The sequence below is a fragment of the Phyllobates terribilis genome, unplaced genomic scaffold (assembly GCF_046119375.1).
Source record: "Phyllobates terribilis strain yellow unplaced genomic scaffold, ASM4611937v1 Scaffold_71__1_contigs__length_7168151, whole genome shotgun sequence".
Classification (NCBI taxonomy): Eukaryota; Metazoa; Chordata; class Amphibia; order Anura; family Dendrobatidae; genus Phyllobates; species Phyllobates terribilis.
Window position 1 is genome coordinate 6667279 of NW_027362831.1, and position 23406 is coordinate 6690684.

The following is a 23406-nucleotide window of genomic DNA, read 5'->3' on the forward strand; positions in this document are numbered from 1 at the left end:
CGGCTCCGCTCCTTACGCCTCGTACACACGCGGCTTCGCTCCGTACACCTCGTACACACACGGCTCTGCTCCGTACACACGTGGCTCCGCTCCGTACACCTCGTACACACGCGACTCTGCTCCGTACACACGTGGCTCCGCTCCGTACACCTCGTAGACACGCGGCTCCGCTCCGTACACCTCGTACACACGCGGCTCCGCTCCGTACGCCTCGTACACGCGTGGCTCCTCTCCGTACACCTCGTACACGTGCGGCTCCGCTTCGTACAACTCGTACACAAGCGGATCCGCTCCGTACACACAAGGCTCCGCTCCGTACACCTCGTACACACGCGGATCCGCTGCGGACGCCTCGTACACACACGGCTCCGCTCCGTACACCTCGTACACACACGGCTCTGCTCCGTACACACGTGGCTCCGCTCCGTACACCTCGTACACACGCGACTCTGCTCCGTACACACGTGGCTCCGCTCCGTACACCTCGTACACACGCGGCTCCGCTCCGTACGTCTCGCACACACGCGGCTCCGCTCCGTACGCCTCGCACACACGCGGCTCCGCTCCTTACGCTTCGTACACACGCGGTTCCGCTCCATACACCTCGTACACACGCGGCTCCACTCCGTACACCTCGTACACTCGCGGCTCCGCTCAGTACACCTCGTACACACGCGGCTCCGCTCTGTACACCTCGTACACATGCGGCTCCGCTCTGTACACCTCGTACACACGCGGCTCCGCTCCGTACACCTCGTACACACGCGACTCTGCTTCGTACACCTCGCACACAAGCGGCTCTGCTCCGTACACACAAGGCTCCGCTCCGTACACCTCGTACACACGCAGCTCCGCTCCGTACGCCTCGTACACACGCGGCTCCGCTCCGTACACCTCGTACACACACGGCTCTGCTCCGTACACACGCGGCTCCCCTCCGTACACCTCGTACACACGAGGCTCCGCTACGTACACCTCGTACACGCGCGGCTCCGCTCCGTACACCTCGTACACGTGCGGCTCGGCTCCGTACACCTCATACACGCGCGGCTCCGCTCCGTACACCTCGTACACGCGCGGCTCCGCTCCGTACACACGCGGCTCTGCTCCGTACACCTCGTACACACGCGGCTCCGATCCATACACCTCGTACACACGCGGCTCCGCTCCGTAAACCTCGAACACACGAGGCTCCGCTCCGTACACCTCGTACACACGCGGCTCCGCTCCGTACGCCTCGTACACGCGCGGCTCCGCTCCTTACACCTCGCACACGCGCGGCTCCGCTCCTTACGCCTCGCACACGCGCGGCTCAGCTCCGTACGCCTCGCACACGCGTGGCTCCGCTCCTTACGCCTCGCACACGCGCGGCTCAGCTCCGTACGCCTCGCACACGCGTGGCTCCGCTGGGTACGCCTCGCACACCTCGTACAGAAGCGGCTCCGCTCCGTACACCTCCTACACACGCGGCTCCCCTCCATACACCTCGTACACACGCGGCTCCCCTCCGTACACCTCGTACACACGCAGCTCCGCTCAGTACACCTCGTACACACGCGGCTCCGCTTCGTACACCTCGTACACACGGCTCCGCTCCGTACACCTCGTACACACGCGGCTCCGCTCCGTACACCTCGTACACACGTGGCTCCGCTTCGTACACGCGCGGCTCCGCTCCGCACACCTCGTACACTCGTGGCTCCGCTCCGTACACCTCGTACACGCGCGGCTCCGCTCCGTACACCTCGTACTCTCGCGCGGATCCGCTCCGTACACACGCGGCTCTGCTCTGTACAACTCGTACACACGCGGCTCCGCTCCGTACACCTCGTACACACGTGGCTCCGCTCTGTACGCCTCGTACACATGCGGCTCCGCTCCGTACGCATCGTACACATGTGGCTTCGCTCCGTACACCTCGTACACACGCGGCTCCGCTCCGTACACCTCGTACACACGGCTCCGCTCTGTACACCTCGTACACACGTGGCTCCCCTCCGTACACCTCGTACACACGCGGCTCCGCTCCGTACACCTCATACACACGTGGCTCCGCTCCGTACACCTCGTACACACACGGCTCCGCTCCGTACACCTCCTACACACGCGGCTCCGCTCCGTACACCTCGTACACACGCGGCTTCGCTCCGTACACCTCGTACACACGTGGCTCCGCTCCGTACACCTCGTACACACGGCTCCGCTCCGTACACCTCGTACACACGCGGCTCCACTCCGTACACACGCGGCTCTGCTCCGTACACCTCGTACACACGCGGCTCCGCTCCGTACACCTCGTACACACTCATACACGCGCGGCTCCGCTCCGTACACTTCGTACACACGCGGCTATGCTCCGTACACATGCGGCTCTCTCCGTACACATCGCACACGCGCGGCTCCGCTCCGTACACCTCGTACACACGTGGCTACGCTCCGTACGCCGCGTACACATGCGGCTCCGCTCCGTACGCCTCGTACACACGCGGCTCCGCTCCGTACACCTCGCACACATGCGGCTCTGCTCCGTACACACGTGGCTCCGCTCCATACACCTCGTACACGCGCGGCTCCTCTCCGTACACCTCGTACACGCGCGGCTCCGCTCCGTACACCTCGTACACAAGCGGCTCCGCTCCGTACACCTCGTACACACGCGGCTCCGCTCCGTACGCCTCGTACACACGAGGCTCCGCTCCGTACAACTCGTATACACGCGGCTCCGCTCCGTACACCTCGTACACACGCGGCTCCGCTCCGTACAACTCGTATACACGCGGCTCCGCTCCGTACACCTCGTACACACGCGGATCCGCTCCATACGCCTCGTACACGCGCGGCTCTGCTCCGTACGCTTCGTACACGCGCGGCTCCGCTCCGTACGCTTCGTACACGCGCGGCTCCACTCCGTACGCCTCGTACACGCGCGGCACCGCTCCGCACGCCTCGTACACGCGTGGCTCCGCTCCGTACGCCTCGTACACGCGTGGCTCCGCTCCGTACGCCTCGCACACGCGCGGCTCCGCTCCGTACACCTCGCACACGCGCGGCTCCGCTCCGTACACCTCGCACACGCGCGGCTCCGCTCACCTCGTACACAAGCGGCTCAACTCCGTACACCGCGTACACACGCGGCTCCGCTCTGTACACCTCGTACACACGCGGCTCCCCTCCGTACATCTCGTACACACGTGGCTTCGCTCCGTACACCTCGTACACACGCGGCTCCGCTCCGTACGCCTCGCACACGCGCGGCTCTGCTCCGCACACCTCGCACACGCGCGGCTCCGCTCCGCACACCTCGCACACGCGCGGCTCCGCTCCGTACATCTCGTACACAAGCGGCTCCGCTTCGTACAGCGCGTACACACGCGGCTCCGCTCCGTACACCTCGTACACACGCGGCTCCCCTCCATACACCTCGTACACACGCGGCTTCGCTCCGTACACCTCGTACACAAGCGGCTCCGCTCCGTACGCCTCGTACACACGCGACTCCGCTCCGTACACCTCGTACACACGTGGCTCCGCTCTGTACACCTCGTACACACGCGGCTCCGCTCCGTACACCTCGTACACACGCGGCTTCGCTCCGTACACCTCGTACACACGCGGCTCCGCTCCGTGCACCTCGTACACACGGCTCCGCTCCGTACACCTCGTACACACGGCTCCGCTCCGTACACCTCGTACACATGCGGCTCCACTCCGTACACACGCGGCTCTGCTCCGTACAACTCGTACACACGCGGCTCCGCTCCGTACAACTCGTACACACGCGGCTCCGCTCCGTACACCTCGTACACAAGCGGCTCCGCTCCGTACACCTCATACATGCGCGGCTCCGCTCCGTACACACGCGGCTCTCTCCGTACACATCGTACACACGCGGCTCCGCTCCGTACACCTCGTACACACGTGGCTCCGCTCCGTACGCCTCGTACACACGCGGCTCCGCTCCGTACACCTCGTACACACGCGGCTCCGCTTCATACACCTCATACACACACGGCTCTGCTCCGTACACCTCGTACACACGCGGCTCCGCTCCGTACACCTCGTCACACGCGGCTCCACTCCGTACACCTCGTACACACGCGGCTCCCCTCCGTACGCCTCGTACACACGCGGCTCCGCTCCGTACGCCTCGTACACACCCGGCTCCGCTCCGTACGCCTCGTACACACGCGGCTCCGCTCCATACACCTCATACACACACGGCTCTGCTCCGTACACCTCGTACACACGCGGCTCCGCTTCGTACACCTCGTCACACGCGGCTCCACTCCGTACACCTCGTACACACGCGACTCCGCTCCGTACGCCTCGTACACACGCGGCTCCGCTCCGTACGCCTCGTACACACGCGGCTCCGCTCCGTACGCGTCGCACACACGCGGCTCCTCTCCGTACGTCTCGCACACACGCAGTTCCGCTCCGTACGCCTCGTATACACGCGGCTCCGCTCCGTACACCTCATACACACGCGGCTCTGCTCCGTACACACGCGGCTCCGCTCCGTACACCTCGTACACACGCGGCTCCGCTCTGTACGCCTCGTACACGCGCGGCTCCGCTCCGTACACTTCGTACACGCGCAGCTCCGCTCCGTACGCCTCGTACACGCGCGGCTCCGCTCCGTACGCCTCGTACACGCGTGGCTCCGCTCCGTACGCCTCGCACACGCGCGGCTCCGCTCCGTACACCTCGTATACGCACGGCTCCGCTCCGTACACCTCGCACACGCGCGGCTCCTCTCCGTACACCTCGTACACAAGCGGCTCCGCTCCGTACACCTCGTACACACGCGGCTCCGCTCTGTACACCTCGTACACACGCGGCTTCGCTCCGTATACCTCGTACACACGCGGCTCCGCTCCGTACACCTCGTACACACGGCTCCGCTCCGTACACCTCGTACACACGCGGCTCCACTCCGTACACATGCGGCTCTGCTCCGTACACCTCGTAAACACGCGGCTCCGCTCCGTACACCTCGTACACATGTGGCTCCGCTCCGTACGCCTCGTACACACGCGGCTCCGCTCCGTACACCTCGTACACACGCGTCTCCGCTCCGTACACCTCGTACACACGCGGCACCCCTCCGTACACCTCGTACACACGCGGCTCCGCTCCGTACACCTCGTACACACGCGGCTCCGCTCCGTACACCTCGTACACACACGGCTCTGCTCCGTACACCCCGTACACACGTGGCTCTGCTCCGTACACCTCGTACACACGTGGCTCTGCTCCGTACACCTCGTACACACACGGCTCTGCTCTGTACACCTCGTACATACGCGGCTCCGCTCCGTACACCTCGTCACACGCGGCTCCACTCCGTACACCTCGTACACACGCGGCACCTCTCCGTACGCCTCGTACACACGCTGCTCCGCTCCGTACACCTCGTACACACGCGGCTCCGCTCCGTACACCTCATACACGCGCGGCTCCGCTCCGTACACCTCGTACACACGCGGTTCTGCTCCGTACACACGCGGCTCTCTCCGTACACCTCGTACACACGCGGCTCCGCTCCGTACACCTCGTACACACGTGGCTCCGCTCCGTACGCCTCGTACACACGCGGCTCCGCTCCGTACGCCTCGTACACACGCGGCTCCGCTCCGTACACCTCGCACACATGCGGCTCTGCTCCGTACACACGTGGCTCCGCTCCGTACACCTCGTACACACGCGGCTCCGCTCCGTACGCCTCGTACACGCGCGGCTCCTCTCCGTACACATCGTACACGCGCGGCTCCGCTCCGTACACCTCGTACACAAGCGGCTCCGCTCCGTACACTTCGTACACACGCGGCTCCGCTCCGTACACCTCGTGCACATGCGGCTCCCCTCCGTACACCTCGTACACACGCGGCTCCGCTCCGTACACCTCGCACACGCGCGGCTCAGCTCCGTACGCCTCGCACACGCGTGGCTCCGCTCCGTACGCCTCGCACACGCGCGGCTCAGCTCCGTACGCCTCGCACACTCGTGGCTCCGCTCCGTACGCCTTGCACACGGGTGGCTCCGCTCCGTACACCTCGTACATACACGGCTCTGCTCCGTACACCTCGTACACACGCGGCTCTGCTCCGTACACCTCGTACACACGCGGCTCTGCTCCGTACACCTCGTACACACGCGGCTCTGCTCCGTACACCTCGTACACACGCGGCTCTGCTCCGTACACCTCGTACACACGCGGCTCAGCTCCGTACACCTCGTACACGCGCGGCTCCACTCAGTACGCCTCGTACACACGCGGCTCTGCTCCGTACACCTCGTACACACGCGGCTCCGCTCCGTACACCTCGTACACACGCGGCTCTGCTCCGTACACCTCGTACACACACGGCTCTGCTCCGTACACCTCGTACACACACGGCTCTGCTCCGTACACCTCGTACACACACGGCTCTGCTACATCCACACTGTAAACCCCTCCTGACCCCACACATAAACTTCAGCTCATCCAGCACCATGACAACCAGCACAGCAGAGTCCTGCAGCCACTGAGGCCCCTGATCATGTGACCCCTGACTCCTCCCCTCCTGTGACCTCATCACAGATCCTGTGCGCACAGAGCAGCCATATATGTGGTGGCGGCTCTGCAGGTGGAGGTATGTGGTGGCGGCTCTGCAGGTGGAGGTATGTGGTGGCGGCTCTGCAGGTGGAGGTATGTGGAGACCCCATTACTGGAGCATTAATACTAGATATATATTGCACAGGGGATATCGCAGCCGATTCCCTCTAGAATAATCCTGGAATCGCAGCATTAGATGATTATTTCTCTGCAGTTTCTCTAGGACATAATACATTACATTCCCTTGTGTTGGGTCATTATCGGGCTCCTATCTTTATAGTGAGTCTATGCGGTGACATCCAGGAGGCTCCACACAATTCAGGAACTCCAATGGGGACATTACGGCTCGTTCACCATCCATGACTGAGTCATTGTACATGTATGTGGTCTCTGGACCGGCCGTCTCTTCTGTATTTGTAGGTTTATGGAGCTGACACTATAGTGTTTAGGGCGTAGGATTGTGCGTTCACAAAGCCACTGATAGTTGTTAAAATTGTTACAAATATCAGGGAATACTTGGTCAATAATCTCCAGTACTGAGGACGCCATTTTGTAAAAGTTTTCCGGGAAGGAGATTAAGCCGGTAGTGGAATCTGTAGGGAACCTGTCGTTTCTGAGGCATAGTAGGTGGCGTGTAAGTTTGTCCGCAGTAGAATTTCCCTTCAAGTGAACCCGTATATTAGTAGTCAGAGAAGCTTCTGAATACGTCTCCATCCTGAAAAGGGTCACCTTGCCATGGTGGGATGGCTATGATGCTTTTTTGATCAAAAACCATGTTTACTAAGAGCCCTATGTTATTTAAATGCACTTTTGCTTTTTTACTTATTTAGTTACAGCAGGGTTTATGATCACTTTGTTTCTTGTAGGTTTTGCATATGTCTCCATAGATGAGAAGATATTAAACAGGCATTCAGCTCGTCTGCTGGCGTTGCTCCCTTAAGAACAGGTAACGTTTGGCAGAGTCACCTGTAAAAAAAGTACAATTTCCCCCATTAAGCAATTGGATCCCTGCAGATCTTTCAAGGTGCGATCGAGGGCCTCGACAGCTTTCTTGTGCGCCATGGTAGATTCATCACAGACAATTAATTTGCAAGTCTCTAATTCTTTAGCTTTCCCTGAGCCCTTAGTGATATTACAGCCAAGAGTTTCCAACAGCACTAGATTCAAGGGCAATCCTGGTGCTGAATGAGCCCTGCGCCCTCCATCTTTAAGAGTGGTCGCAATCCCAGACGAGGCATCGGCCAGAGCAATGTTATTGTTTGAGCGAATTTCTGCGAGCAGCAAATTAATTAAGAATATTTTACCGATACCTCCTGGTCCATCAAAGAAAAACAGTCTCCCATTTCCACTTTAAATCTGATCTGTAATTGCCAAATACGCCGATCTTTGGTCATCAACCAAATGAGGCTTATTTAATGTGACAAATTCTTTCAACCTTTCCAAATCATAGCTTTTGTTTTGCAGAATATCTCTGTCTATAACATTAAAGGCTGGTCGAACTGGTGCTCGTAAACCAAATTCTATTAGAGTTTTACTATTGATACACTTGCACCTTTCTTCTAGCGTCAAGAGGACTTTGGTGAATATGTCAGCAGTGAAATTTAAGCCTAAATCCGGATTAACTCTCCTGTGCACTCTAAGAATATCTTCGCTAAGATATTCTTTGTATTTTTCCCAAAGAGCGCGGGGGTTAGAAGGTGCACAGGTTGTAATTATTATAGCGAACAGGTTTCAAAGTTGTAGTGGAAAGTGAGTGAGAGACATTTTCTGCAATGTCATGTCCCAGTGTTGATAATCTTCGATCAGACCACGCTTTTGGAATGCCTCCCTGTAAGATTGAGACAGCTCACCACCAACTGTTTTTAAATCTGTGAAAGACACTGGCCCATGGACAGTGTGATGCAAAAAACGTAGGTAGTAACACGCTGCGTTGTTTGGATGAAGTGTGTACACGCGTCTAAGAGCATCACTAGAACCTCCGTCCCATCCTTGGACCCTTGCACCTTGTTTCCTTTTGCAAAATACTTTTCTCAACTTATTCCATGTATAATATTTTTGGAACATCTGAATATAATAAAGTCCTCGCAAATGGACCTGCTTGACACAGGAGGAAGAAAGCTGTTAATGTTGTATTAGGTAGTTGAGTCGCTCTTTCTTCTAAATTGTTGGTAGTGAAATAAACTCGTTGCCCATTTTCAAGATGGATGCTGAGATGAACTAAAGTCAGATGTCTTTCATGGATGGGAAAATTTAGTAATTGCCACATGGATTCGTTACTACTTATATAGTTCCCATTTTTGATTGTGTAACTGAAACACTGCCATATCACTGTCTTTGTTAGCTGATTTGCAAGTACATTTGACGCCACAGAATTACAATATTTCACGTTAATGTGCGCGTCAAACATTTTTCAAAATAAGGTACAACCCATCGATTATTTCATTAGCTTTGTGCTGATTAACCCTTTTAAATCTGATTGTTCCAGTATATCCTCGCTGTTCAGGTTTCCATCTTCTGTAAAAAGTGACTCTTTGATCGCTGTCGCTCTAATTCTTTAAGATCCTTTGGGCTAAAACTGTAGTTTTGCATTTAACACACAGACACCCATTTTCTCCTTTATTTCTATACAGTCTAAATTCAGAGGGCCAAATCTCATGAATGGGGTAAATTTCGTGTTTTAATGTTTTCAGTATTTTTAGTCTGGTGATAAAGATGGGCCGTGCAAAATTTCACTCAAACCTTGTGAAAAATGTGTTTTTTTTTCAAACTGGTTCCACAAACAGATTTACTGCTTTATATATATATATGGATGTAAAGAGGAAAACTAAATACCGTAAAATTATAAATCTCCTCATATGTTTCCACTTATTGTGTCCAGTACTTATATTATTATTATATCAGTAAATGATTCCAGAATTAGTGTTATGGAAGATGAGTCTATGAGAAGAGTCTTCAGCTGTAGACTCCGAGGAAGAAACTGCTTGTTGTCTGTGGCCTAAAATATAAAGGTTTTATTACTAGATGTAAAGAAGAAAACTAAATACTGTAAAATAATAAATCTCCTCATCTGTTTCCCCTTATTATCTCCAGTAATTGTATTATTACACAGGATTTTTATGATGTTATTACGGCTCATCTTCTCATTCAGGTCTCTACAACATCTACTCCTCTAAGATTACCCATTTTTACCCAAATTTACCCATCAAAGATGGATATGGACGGAGACAAGATGGTGGAGAGGATATTACACCTCACCCTGGAGATCCTCTTCCGGCTTACTGGAGAGGTGAGAGATTCTGATGACGTCACATTAAATCATTCTTATCTATGGGAATAACAGATGGACAGAACTGGAGAGGTGAGGACTCTGGAAATGTCTGTAGTGAGATTTATTAATGTGTCTCTCCATAATCAGGATTATACAGTAGTGAAGAAGACCTCTAGTGAGCGCTGTCAGGACTCAATCACGGGGTCTCCACCTCACCCCCTGATACATGAGGACATCAATGACCAGAAGATCCTAGAACTCACCTACAAGATGATTGAGCTGCTGACTGGAGAGGTGACACTGCTGGGAATGCTGGGACATTATACAGTAACGCTATGAAGGGATCGGGGGATGACGGTATCATTGTATGTGTCAGGTTCCTATAAGGTGTCAGGATGCCGCTGTCTATTTCTCCATGGAGGAGTGGGAGTATTTAGAAGGACACAAAGATCTGTACAAGGATGTCATGATGGAGGATCCCCAGCCTCTCACATCACCAGGTAATAGGACTAAGTACCCATATCCTATAATTATCTGTATGTCAAGAATGAATTCAGTCCCTGTATGTGTTTCCAGATCGATCCAGTAAGAGGACAACACCAGAGAGATGTCCCCGTCCTCCTCTTCCACAGGACTGTAAACAAGAAGATCCCAATGTTCCTCAGGCTCATCAGGTAGATGGAGAGAAGGTGTCATGAGATCTCCCCTATGATGTGTAGTCGGCTGTGAGGGTCTTGTGCTCAGTCTTGTTTTATCCACCAGTATTATATGTTTTATACTTGTGTAATGAGAACGGTGGAGATGGCAGGATTAGAGCTGATCATAGATGGGACTTCTCATCTGTTTGTGACTTTTACAATATTTGTTTCAGGGTGAAGATCTGACCCATATTAATACTACAGACACATATGTGAGGGGTGATGAGTGGTGTAAAGAGGAGATTCCTACAGATAACCGTCCAGGTGAGTAGTAACCACTAAATGCAGAAAAGTCACAGATTCTTCTCAGTCGTCGGCTGTGGCTGCTTTATCGGTGGTGTAGTCCGGCTGTATCACAATCGTGTGATCAGCATTTTGCCGCTAGAGCATAACTTTCTTCACTAGTTACTCATTTTTTGCTGATGAAGACAGTCGAGTTTGGTCATTTCAGTAGATAAGTTATTGTCTATACTCAGTTTTTACTACAGTAGTTAGTGCCCAAAATACTCTGATTTAACCCCTTCCCGCAGCCAGTTTTGTGTTCCTAATCAGGCCCCATTTTTCAAATTTGACGTGTGTCACTTTATGTGGTGATAACTTTGAAATTCTTCACAAAGGATAATGGGAAACAAATGGACCTTACAAATTATTTTCCAACTTCTCTTGAATCCAACAATCCCTTATATACGGTTGTACACTACTGTCTGGGCACATGGCAGGTTAAGAAGGGAAGGAGCGACATTTAGCTATTTGAATGCAGATCTTGCTAGAATAGTTTGCAGACACAATGCATTGGGGCACTGTTCGTGGTCACCTAGCAGGTCAAAAGATGTCCAACACGAACAGGCTTGGCGCTATCTACTCCATTTTCCAGATTCCATGGATTGCTTGGCTCATCATTCTTTAACCCCTCTACATGGATCTGGACTTAAACAGAGATCTGACTAGCCCAGGGGATGGGGATGACTCGGTACCCGGGCCTTTAGCCTGGCCTTTAGGGATGTCGCGATGGTCGGCTCCCAGGCCCGTACCCTGGGGTCACTCTTTAAAAAGGGTGGATAATTTGTTAAGTTTATAAAAAGTTTGTGACGCCACCTGTGGCTTCTGGTGAGAATCACCAGCGCTGCGCAGTCCACTGAGGCCGGTGATAAGGCAGCTCGATGGTATAGCTGCCCACAGGTGGAGCTAGGCCTCAGGGCAGCGTATGAAGGGGGGATGCAGGGCAGGTGAGACCCAGCCGGGTCAGAGCAAGAACAGGGACAGACACGATAGTCACTTCAGTACCTTTTACTGATGGAAATTCAGGCACATCCCGGAGCACTGTAGGGTGAAGGGTGCATGCAGGATCCTTCCCAATGAGCGGGTTTACGGCCTCCTGTTTCTTGCCTCTGCGTAGTAAGTTTCTGACCTGTCTGGAGCTAGGCCTAACTTTGTCTCTGTCCTGCGCTGGCTGACCTTGTGGTAGGGCCTTTTCTTGGAGTACACGCTCCCGGTATGCGGGGCCTATGTGTCTCCCGGCTCTGTTACGTATCAGCACTTTAGCGATCCTGGGACCTGTAGTTCTCCAGGGATTCCGGTTATGTCTTACTGGGTCATAGAGATCCCGGTAAACTTCGGACCCGGTGTCCGGTAAATTCTTCGGGGTGAGCTAGTTAAGCTCCTCTGCCCCCTATGTACTAACTCTCCACTCGCCTTCGGCCTACTCAGGCCCTCACTAGGCTATACACACTAACGGCAGCTTGCCGCGCTTCACCAATCTTATGGCGCAGACACACCTAAAGCTCACTACTCTGAGCTACGACTCAACTGAACTCAACTCTGTATTCAGATCTATACTCGCAGAACTCTCCAGAGGAACTGCTGAATCACTGAGATCCACTGCAGACCGACCTGTTTCTGTGTCTCACTCTGCAGGAACTGAACTGCCTGGCTCCACCTTCCCTTTTTATCTCCCTAACGGGCTCCCTCTGCTGGTCTGAGGTGGAAGGTGGAGATGTGTGAATGGTTATGGGGGCCTCTTGTGGAGGAATCCGTCAATGCACTCTTCCAGGAACTGTGATACCAAGCGCAGCTGGGCGTCACATTCCCCCCTAGTTAAGCTCAGCACTCCCGGGCTGAAGTACATTTTATAAAACAACAACAATAGGAAACATAAACAATCTTCCCTTTATGGGAGGCACCAATCTTAAACGTTACATAACAATATAAACGAATACAAAGTGTCCTCAGAATTCAAGTCTCCTATGGTGAGGTTCCCAGCAAGGATGTCCATCTCACAGGGTAGAGTACTTGGTGGTTTGAGGGACCTGTCCCAAACCCTCAACGTAGGCCCTGGGGTGGCTGCAGGGCATGAAGATCCCGATTTGGACCTCCAAGAGAGCCACTCCAGACAGGTTTTCCTTCTGAGGTCACCTAAAAGGGGCACTCCAGGGAGTGCAATTTTATACAAAAGCAGTTTTTGGGCTGCACATAGTCCTCAGCCATGCAGTTCTTAGATAATTAAGGAAGTAAACAGGCAAAACACAAAGTAATAAAGACATACTTATAAGAAAGTACACAATTAATACAGTACATTACAATTTAATCCCCCAGGGGTAACTATCTACACTCCAGAAATTTGACCATCTACTGAGTGTACCTAGCAGGGGGTTTACCTCTCGTGCTACGTATTGATCTGCGTAGTGCGGTGGTCTGTGTGGTATCAGAGTCTGTATTCTCAGTTACCCTACCAGTTCTACGTGTGACTAAGTTGTAAAACTGCCTTAACCTCTCTCTTGGACTGGCAAGTTAACCATTGGCTGGGCCCTTTTGCTCCACTCCTACCGGGGATCCTTCATCCGGGGATACTTCTTGAGCTGGCTCTTCTACAGCACTTACAGGTTCAACTTGCTGTGGAGGGTTTTCTGGCTGTTCGTAGAATTGGAGTACGGGGATGATTACTGCACCTCCTATTTGAGGCCAATCTGCCGGGAAATCTCCTAGGTCAGTGTGTATCACCGCTTCTTCAGGTTCTTCCGGTTTGGTGAGAGGCACTTCTTCCTGGGGTTTCAGTAAGTCTGGACACAAGTTTAGGTGGTCCCTGGACACTGTTGCAGTCGTTCTTCCTCCATCTCGACTGATTATGCAGGTCTTCTTGTTATCAAACCTTGACGGTAACACAGTGTAGGGTTCTTTCTCCCACTGGTCATCAAGTTTGTGGTTGCGTCTTTTCATTTTCAATACTGTTTCATCTGGTGTGAAAGGTTCTGCGGGTGCTTTTTTGTTGTAGTGCGCCTCCTGCTTTTCTCTCACCCGAGTGAGACTGTCCTCGACACAAGCTTGTACTCTTCTGTACTGCTCTTGTCTGGTCGTGTCCTAGTCCTCAGTGGTCATATCAGCTTCAGGCTCAACAACACCAAGCTCCAGGTCCATGGGCAGTTTTCCTGGCCTTGCCTGCATGAGATATGCTGGAGTACATTTGGTGGAACTTACTGGTATATGATTATACAGATCCACTAGGTCAGATAGTAGGTCTGGCCACTGATTTCTCTCCTCAAGTGGTATGGTCTTTAGCAGGTCGATGATGATGTTGTTCATCTTCTCACAGAGACCGTTGGTTTGTGGGTGGTACGGTGTAGTTCTGATCTTTTTACAACCGTACAAATGGCAGAACTCCTTGAACAACTCAGCCTCAAAGACCGGGCCTTGGTCCATCAGCACCTGCTCAGGGTAACCATGGGGTCTACAGAAATACACTTGGAATGTCTTTGCTGCTGTTTCTGCCGTCAGGTCTTTGACGGGGGGCGACCACCAGGAAACGTGAGTAGTGATCCACCATGGTCAGAGCATATGAGTACCCTGACCTGCTGGGGGACAGCTTGACATGGTCCAGGGCCACGATCTTCAGGGGTCGAGTCGTCTTGATGGGCTGCAGGGGTGCTTTCTGGCTGCTGTAGTCCTTTCTTCTAAGGCCACAGGGTCCACAGTCCCGGATCCACCTCTCAATGGAGCTGCTCATTCCTACCCAGTAGAATCGACACTTCAGCAGGGTCTCTAGCTTTTTCCAGCCAAAGTGCCCCGCCTGATCGTGGTAAGCTTCTAATACCATCTGGATGTCTGTCTTCGGGACCATTATCTGCCATACCATTTCATGTTTTTTTGGATTGACGTACCTCCGGCACAGCTTCTCACGGTAGATAAACAGCCGGCTTCTCTCGTTCCACAGCTGCTTTACTTGGAGAGACGCTTCCTTCTCCAGGGAGGCACCCTCTTGGGTTATCAGCTCCTTGATACGGCTGACAACCGGGTCGCTGTCCTGGGTCTTTTTCCAGCTGTGGTGAGACAGGGGGTTTAACGTCTTTTCACGCTGCTTCCTGGAGGCTTGTTGCTCGTGGATCATCCCATTCTGGTGAAAGGCAGGTAGCTCAATCTCTTCCAGGTCATCCACTTCTTCTTCTGTGTCTGACTGGTGAGGCATCCTGGACAGGGCATCGGCGTTGGCATTCTTGCGGCCCACCCGGTATTTAATTGTAAATTAGTAATTTGACAGCCACGCCAACCATCGTTGTTCCAGTGCCCCAAGCTTTGCTGTTTCAAGATGGGTCAAGGGGTTGTTATCAGTGAAGGCAGTAAACTTGCTGGAGGCCAGGTAGTGCTTGAACATTTCAGTGATGGCCCAGACCAAGGCCAGGAACTCCAACTTAAAGCTGCTATAGTTCTCTGGGTTCCTCTCAGTCGGGCGGAGCTTCCTGCTTGCGTATGCGATCACCTTCTCTTGGCCATTTTGCTTCTGACTTAGAACAGCGCCCAGCCCTTCGTTGCTGGCATCTGTATACAGCAGGAACGGTTGGCTGTAGTCAGGGTAGGCTAGGATCTCATCACCTGTCAGGATCTCCTTCATCTCCTGAAATGACTCGGCTTGCTCCTTACCCCAGTGGAATGGGGGATTTCTGCCTTTGGGGGACTGCCCTACCAGGAGGTCTTGAAGAGGAGCTGCTTTCTTAGTGTAGTCTTTCACAAACCTCCGGTAGTATCCTGCTAGTCCCAGGAACTGACGCACCTCCTTGAGGTTCTTCGGCTCCGGCCACTTCTGGATGGCTGTGACCTTCTCCGGGTCTGGTGCTACCCCTTCCGGACTGACAATGTGCCCCAGGTACTGTACCTTTTTCTTGAGCAGGTGGCACTTTGAGGGCTTCAACTTCATCCCGTACTGGGACAGTGACTCAAATACCTCTGCCAGGTGTTTCAAGTGGTCCTCGTACGTTCTGGAGTACACTATTACATCGTCCAGGTAAAGTAACACAGTCTCGAAGTTGCGGTGTCCCAGGCAGTACTCCATCAATCTCTGGAACGTTCCAGGGGCATTGCAGAGTCCAAACGGCATACTGTTGAACTCGCAGAGTCCCATTGGGGTGGTGAAGGCTGTCTTCTCCCGATCCTCCTCAGCCACAGCTACTTGCCAGTACCCACTAGTGAGGTCAAGGGTGGAAAAGTAATTTGCAGACTTTAAGGCTGCTAGGGACTCCTCTATGCGTGGTAAAGGGTATGCATCTTTATGTGTAATGCGATTTACTTGACGGTAATCTACACACATTCTCATGCCCCCGTCATTTTTCCTAACTAGCACTAGGGGAGCTGCCCAGGGACTATAACTATCCCTTTTTACTCCCGCCTTTCTCATGTCCTGCAACATTTCCTTAGCCTTCTGGTAGTGAGCTGGGGGTATAGGCCTATAACGTTCTTTGATTGGGGAATGGCCACCTGTGGGGATATGGTGTTGAACCCCCTTAATCCTCCCAAAGTCAAGTGGATGTTTACTGAACACCTGCGAGTACTCTTGAACCACCCGGTGTACACCCTGTTTTTGATGGGCAGGAGTGGTGTCTCTCCCAACATGGAGCTGTTGACACCAATCCTCCACCTGGTTTGCAGGGTCATTATCCTCCACTTCATCTGGTGAGGTTAAGGACTCCGCCTCGTGGATACAGTTGTTATTGACAGCATGTAATTTGGCAACAGTGGCATAACGTGGCAGTCTGACCTCATCTTCCCCACAGTTGAGAAGACGGACGGGCACCCTCCCATTACGTACATCTACCACTCCCCTGGCGGTTAAGAGCGTGGGTCTGTGCTCGGAGCAAAGGGGTTCTACTACCGCCTGGTAGCACTGTCCTCTAAGACCTATGGCAGCTCTACACAGGATGAGCATTTCACTCATTGGGGGGATGACAGTGGGTATGGGGTCTGTTACCCGCACGTTACCGATTTCACCGTCTGTTAACCTTACTTGCTGTTGATACATCAGGACTTGGATCTCCCTCTGCAGCGCCCTCCTCTGTCTTGGTCTGGCAGTGTCGGCGATCTGTTGGAGCAAGAACACAACTTCTCCCAAACAGTTACCAACAATGTTAGTGCCTAGTACCATATACGGGTTGGTGTCATCAGGATTAGTCTCTACTAAAATTAGCCCCTAGTCCTTCAGCTCCACTCTCCCCACCTTCACAGTCACATTCTTAACCCCGAGTAGGTTAAGGGGGAGTCCGTTTGAGGCATATACAGAAAGATTTGGAGCTGGCGGACGTAGGTCGTCCATGGACCAGAACCTCTTGTAGAGGACGTCAGGCATGATGGTTACCTGAGATCCTGTGTCCAGCAGGGCGTGCGTCGGGATCCCATCCAGTACAATGGACAGGAAAGGTCTTCCTCCGACGAACCTGTTGTACCAGTCTGATGGGCCTGGTGAGTTTACTCCTGGGTGTCGGCCCTCGGACCCAGGGTTTTCTTGTTTATAGGACAATTCTGGGCGATGTGTCCGGTTTACGGCAGCGGTAGCAGGCAGGGTCCTTCTGTGGACAGCGCTGGTCACTGGTCCTCGAAGAGAGTGATATTGGCCTCCTCCTCCTTCGCATCCTGGGGACATCCTCAGGGCTATCGGCTAATAGGATTTTCCCTCCTTCCTCGGGCTCCTTCCGCAGCTGCAGAGCACTCAGCACAGTGGTCAGGGTTTTACTCAACTGGCGCACTTCAGAGCGCAGACTGTCCAGCTCTGTAGGGGAAGTTGCTGGAACCTTAGCTTCAGCAGCCACTGGGGATAAGGTGGGTGTAGCAGGCACTGGGGTAGCCCCACCCTGGTAACGTTGGATAGCATTTGTTTCCAGGGGCTGCAGTCCTTTTATAGCCATGTCCTTCAGATTATCAAAGGTGGCATCTGGATGATCCAGGGACCACCAACGCACAGTCCTGCTCTCCTCTGGAGACCTCCGTCCCCGGACAAACTGGTCTTTCAGCATTTTGTTTTCATTTTCAATGTTGGATGGACTGACCTGTTTAAGAGCCCGTAGGGCCCCCTGTAGACACCAGGCGTAGTCCCGAACATTGTCCTCCGGCTGTTGGGAACAGCTGTAGAACCTCATCTGGAGGTCCGCCTCAGTAAGATCCTCAAAGGCAGTCTGTCGTTTTTGGAATATTGTGGACACTGACTCCTGGTCTGCGGCCGACCATGTTTCCAATTCCCGTTCCGCAGCAACGGTCAGTTGTCCTAGTACGACAGCGGCTCTTTGCTTGCCTGTCATGGAGTACATATCCAAGATACCACATATCTTCCATTTGAATCCAGACAGGGTATCTGTTTTGCCGTTGTACTGGGGGAGCTACTTTGCTCCAGGAATGTACGGTAGAGTCAGGGGAATGACAGGGGTTACAGGCGCTGCTGGTGGAGCGGCGCCTTCGGCCTGCTTATCATCGGGCGCGGGTTGAACCTCAGGGACGTTGACTGGCATGTCGGCGTTCTGCTGTTCATCGGACATTCTGGCGCCCCCCTAGTTAACCGTGGCCTACCTTCTAGTTTTTTTTCCGCTAGGCCGCAGCTCCGCAGGTGACGGTCGTCTTCAGGACCTTGCGTCGCTTGCGTCCTACGTCAGAGCGTTCAGCGACACCCCTTACAGGACCTGGCGCTTTCTGGTTTGACGTCGAGGCGTGGGGTGTGTCTGGGGCTTCGCGCTCTTTTGCAGGTACGCCCCTAAGTTTCCCACGGTTACGCCCTTCTTCTCGCTCGGCGGCCCAACAATGGCGGCAATCTTCACCACAACTTAACGTACACAGTTCAGAATAAAGGCGCACAGTACCCGGTGGCAACGGGCAAAACACGTCGTCGTTTCAGCGGGCACGCTATCCTGTTCGTGACGCCAGTTGGAGATGACTAGCCCAGGGGATGGGGCCTTTAGCCTGGCCTTTAGGGATGTCGCGGTGGTTGGCTCCCGGGCCCGTACCCTGGGGTCACTCTTTAAAAAGGGTGGATAATTTGTTAAGTTTATAAAAAGTTTGTGACGCCACCTGTGGCTTCTGGTGAGAATCACCAGCGCTGCGCAGTCCACTGAGGCCGGTGATAAGGCAGCTCGATGGTATAGCTCCCCACAGGTGGAGCTAGGCCTCAGGGCAGCGTATGAAGGGGGAATGCAGGACAGGCGAGACCCAGCCGGGTCAGAGCAAGAACAGGGACAGACACGATAGTCACTTCAGTACCTTTTACTGATGGAAATTCAGGCACATCTAAGAGCACTGTAGGGTGAAGGGTGCATGTCAGGATCCTCCCCAATGAGCGGGTTTAGGGCCTTCTGTTTCTTGCCTCTGCGTAGTAAGTTTCTGACCTGCCTGGAGCTAGGCCTAACTTTGTCTCTGTCCTGCGCTGGCTGACCTTGTGGTAGGGCCTTTTCTTGGAGTATACGCTCCCGGTATGAGGGGCCTATGTATCTCCCGGCTCTGTTACGTATCAGCACTTTAGCGATCCTGGGACCTGTAGTTCTCCAGGGATTCCGGTTATGTCTTACTGGGTCATAGAGATCCCGGTAAACTTCGGACCCGGTGTCCGGTAAATTCTTCGGGGTGAGCTAGTTAAGCTCCTCTGCCCCCTATGTACTAACTCTCCACTCGCCTTCGGCCTACTCGGGCCCTCACTAGGCTATACACACTAACGGCAGCTTGACGTGCTTCACCGATCTTATGGCGCCGGCACACCTAAAGCTCACTACTCTGAGCTACGACTCAACTGAACTCAACTCTGTATTCGGATCTATACTCGCTGAACTCTCCAGAGGAACTGCTGAATCACTGAGCTCCACTGCAGACCGACCTGTTTCTGTGTCTCACTCTGCAGGAACTGAACTGCCTGGCTCCACCTTCCCTTTTTATCTCCCTAACGGCCTCCCTCTGCTGGTCTGAGGTGGAAGGTGGAGATGTGTGAATGATTATGGGGGCCTCTTGTGGAGGAATCCGTCAATGCCCTCTTCCAGGAACTGTGATACCAAGCGCAGCTGGGCATCACAGATCCCCTAAGCTTGGGCCACAGTGTTACCTAATGTTCTGTGGTGTGAGAATGCAAGAAGAATAGTCAGATAGCCGGGTCAGAACATGGAGGTCAGAGAAAATACAAAATCAGGATAAGTGAGAGTAGTCAGTAAACGGGCCGGGGGCACAACATGAAACAAATACACAAGCCGGGAGCTGAGCAGAGAGGACTGAACCAGAGCAGAACAAGGCTGAATCTGGCAGCTTCCGGCAATATGCTTCGAGCTTTAGTTGGGTGTGGTGCTTTCCAGTTGGCTGAAGTAGGGAGCAGATTTCTCCAGTTGAACAGCACACACACCCATACTGCCAGATTAGATGGTACTACTGGTCCCAGGCACTAATCTTAGTGGCTGGAAAGAGCCTGTGCCACCCAGAGCTTCTGGTTACGACGACGTCTCCATCACCAGTGCCGCCTGCAGAATGAATAAGGTGGCTCCTGGTGACAGAAGCAGACGTCGAAGGAGCAGGTCCCCAAGGAGATGGGACACCCCATTTGAAGAAGCCCTAATATGGCAAAATGTCAGAAAATCAGAGCAGTAGAAATCCCCATAAAGTGATTCTATTTTGTCTATTTTGAAAATTATAACCCTCAGTGAATGAATCTATAGGAGCAGTGACTATTTTGACTCCACAGTCACTTTCCGAAAATTAGCTTGCAGTGGATGTTGCAAAGAGAAAATTACAAATATGCCATTTTATTACCCAACACCCGATTGTGCTCCAGGAGACACACACCGTAAATTAAGTGGGTTCTTCTCATTATAGTAATGCCAAATACATGGATTCTAAATGTGGTTTGGGCGCACTGCAAGGCTCAGAAGCGAGGGGGAGACTTGACTTTGGGAGAGTGGATATTGCTGGATTGGTTTATAGAAACAAAGTTGCTTTTTAAGAGCCTTTCAGCCACTAATAATGTGGAAACCTCTGTTTTTCCACTGACAGATGATAGACCTCAGTGGGGACTTGTTGGTATTATTTTCACCTATATAACATTATTTGGCTTTTTATTCCATATTTGGGAGGCAGAATGAACAAATAGTTGAACACCACGCTCTACTGGTTCATCCTATGAGGTTTTCTATTAGACTGTGAACTGTCATTGTCGTGGTGAATAATTCAATTTTTTTTCCATAACTTACCATTTTTACAGTTTAAGGAGAAATGTTGAAAAATAATTAGAGTATTTTTTATTCAAAAATAATAATTGGTTTTCTTCTTGGCAGATGACTGTACCAGGAGATCAGAAGGAAAGCTGACATCTTCAATTTTTAAATCTGATGATCTTGAGATCCCACAGGATTCAATTGAAGTGAATGCCATTACACCAGATATACCATCATTGCTTCACAGCCAAGATCTGTCATCTGATCCTTTGAAACACGTCCTGTCTTCTGATTCATTAATGACTACTAATGAAAATCAAAGTTGCCAAATAAGCATTAAAAACCAAACTATACCTAATTCAAAGAAGCCATTTTCACGTTCAGAATATGGACATAGTTTTCCCCTCGAAAAGTCTTTTTTTAAACATCAGAACTTTCACACAGCAGAGAATAGATTTTTTTGTTTCAAGTGTGGGAAATGTTTTAACCAGAAATCTCATCTTGATAACCACCAGAAAACCCACACAGGAGAGAAGCCATTTTCTTGTTTAGAATGTGGAAAATGTTTTACATTGAAATTAACTTTTATCAGACATCAGAGAACTCACACAGGGGAGAAGCCTTTTTCATGTTCAGAATGTGGGAAATGTTTTAACCAGAAATCAGATTTGGTTAATCACCAGAGAACTCACACAGGGGAGAAGCCTTTTTTCTGTTCAGAATGTGGGAAATGTTTTAAACAGAAATCACATCTTGATAACCACCAGAAAACCCACACAGGAGAGAAGCCATTTTCTTGTTTAGAATGTGGAAAATGTTTTACAAAAAAATCAAGTTTTATCAGACATCGGAGAACTCACACAGGGGAGAAGCCTTTTTCATGTTCAGAATGTGGGAAATGTTTTAACCAGAAATCAGATCTGGTTAAGCACCAGAGAACTCACACAGGGGAGAAACCTTTTTCCTATTCAGAATGTGGGAAATGTTTTAACCAGAAAGCGCATCTTGATAGCCACCAAAGAACTTACACAAGGGAGAAGACATTTTCATGTTCTTAATGTAGGAAATATTTTACATGGAAATCAACTCTTAATAGACTTCAGAGAAGTCACACAGGGGAGAAGCCTTTTTCATTTTTAACCAAAAATTGTCTCTTCTTAAAGGGGTTGTCCACTACTAGGACAACTATTTCTCATTCCTCATGTTTGGCCTTGTTAAAATAAAAACACTCATACGCACCTCCCATTGTGGCGCCGTTCCATTGGTGTCACAACTTGTGTTTCCGGGGCTCACATAATGTTGTTATATCATACAATCCTGCTTCCAATCAACGCCGCCTTCGGACCTATTGAACATCAACAGGAAGGACATGGCCTGGACATAGCACCAAGAGAACGCGCACACTGAGAGCACTCTCTTCAGACCGTGTTCCTGGGGGAATTATAAACAGCCTCAAACATGACGTCCGATATGGGAAAGAAAGACTAGATCGGAGGTAAATCTGGGTCCTCCACCTCCGTCAGCATGTCTGGTATGCAGTGTTTCTTATGAAAAGTCTTATCATCTTGCTCCGGAGCCACTACTGCCTCATCTCAGCTTGGAAAAACAAGCAGTCTTAACCCTCATGATGCCAGATAGCTTAAGCCTGTAAGTCCTGCATCAACTTCTCTCTTAATGTAGGCCTCACAAGAAAACAGCTACACAAATCTCCCTGTACTCTCACCGAAGCCCACATACTGAGCAGTGCTTGCTTCACAGGGACATTTACCCCCCAGCCACAGGGGATTCGGATATGGGGAACACCATAATTGATTTGTATTTCATATTTTGTCTATCCCTACTAAACAAGGCTATATACATACAAAGGCTGGAGACCACATACAAAACTGAAATATGTCCCTTCACTTCTATCCTGTCAGAGCTTACTGACAAGGTACAGAGATTAGAGGCTGATGTCGTACAAGTTAGAGGCCATCAAAATGCTCATAAACAAACACTGGATCTTCACAGCCAGCAAATAAACAGTCTGTTTAATTTGTTTGATGACTGTGAAGACACGAGGTCTTCCGTGAGTGTAACGCTGCTCAGACTAACAGGGTGTGGGTAAAACAGTGTAGCAATACTTTATTGAACCACAAAGTGGACAATAAACAGATAGAACAGTCCCAGCAAATACCCTAGATGGTACAACATTACACAGTCTCACCCCTCCGCTGGCCCGCCTGGGATAGAAGAGCTGCGACTTTGGGATTTCCAGGGCCATCTACCTCAATCAGTGGTCCCCCGCTTTTGGTGAGCCCCCACAGAGAGGAAGTAGCGGTAAGCTTAAGAAGTTGACAGTCCATCTAGGTACAAGGCCAGGAGACCCGAGGATCCCAACCTGGCCTGTCCAAGAGTTTCCATGGGGCCAGATGACTG

The 23406-nt window shown here is 52.0% G+C and overlaps 1 protein-coding gene across 5 annotated transcripts in view; it reads left to right on the forward strand.

Annotated features, from left to right (window-relative positions):
* The window catches only part of LOC141194468 (oocyte zinc finger protein XlCOF7.1-like), a 215776-nt gene extending 192915 nt beyond the window's left edge, over positions 1-22861 (forward strand). The window contains exons 1-8 of one of the 5 annotated variants that reach the window (XM_073662397.1): positions 6551-6663; positions 7465-7544; positions 9747-9884; positions 10014-10160; positions 10243-10366; positions 10443-10540; positions 10738-10828; positions 21109-22842. In XM_073662397.1, the coding sequence (XP_073518498.1) occupies positions 9807-9884; positions 10014-10160; positions 10243-10366; positions 10443-10540; positions 10738-10828; positions 21109-22046 (1476 nt within the window). In that variant the 5' untranslated portion in view covers positions 6551-6663; positions 7465-7544; positions 9747-9806 and the 3' untranslated portion in view covers positions 22047-22842. Of the gene's footprint in view, positions 1-6550; positions 6692-7464; positions 7545-9746; positions 9885-10013; positions 10161-10242; positions 10367-10442; positions 10541-10737; positions 10829-21108 lie in introns of those variants that run through there. The other 4 variants (XM_073662396.1, XM_073662393.1, XM_073662394.1 and 1 more) reach the window with 4 other exon arrangements.
* The last annotated feature ends 545 nt before the right edge of the window (positions 22862-23406 follow it).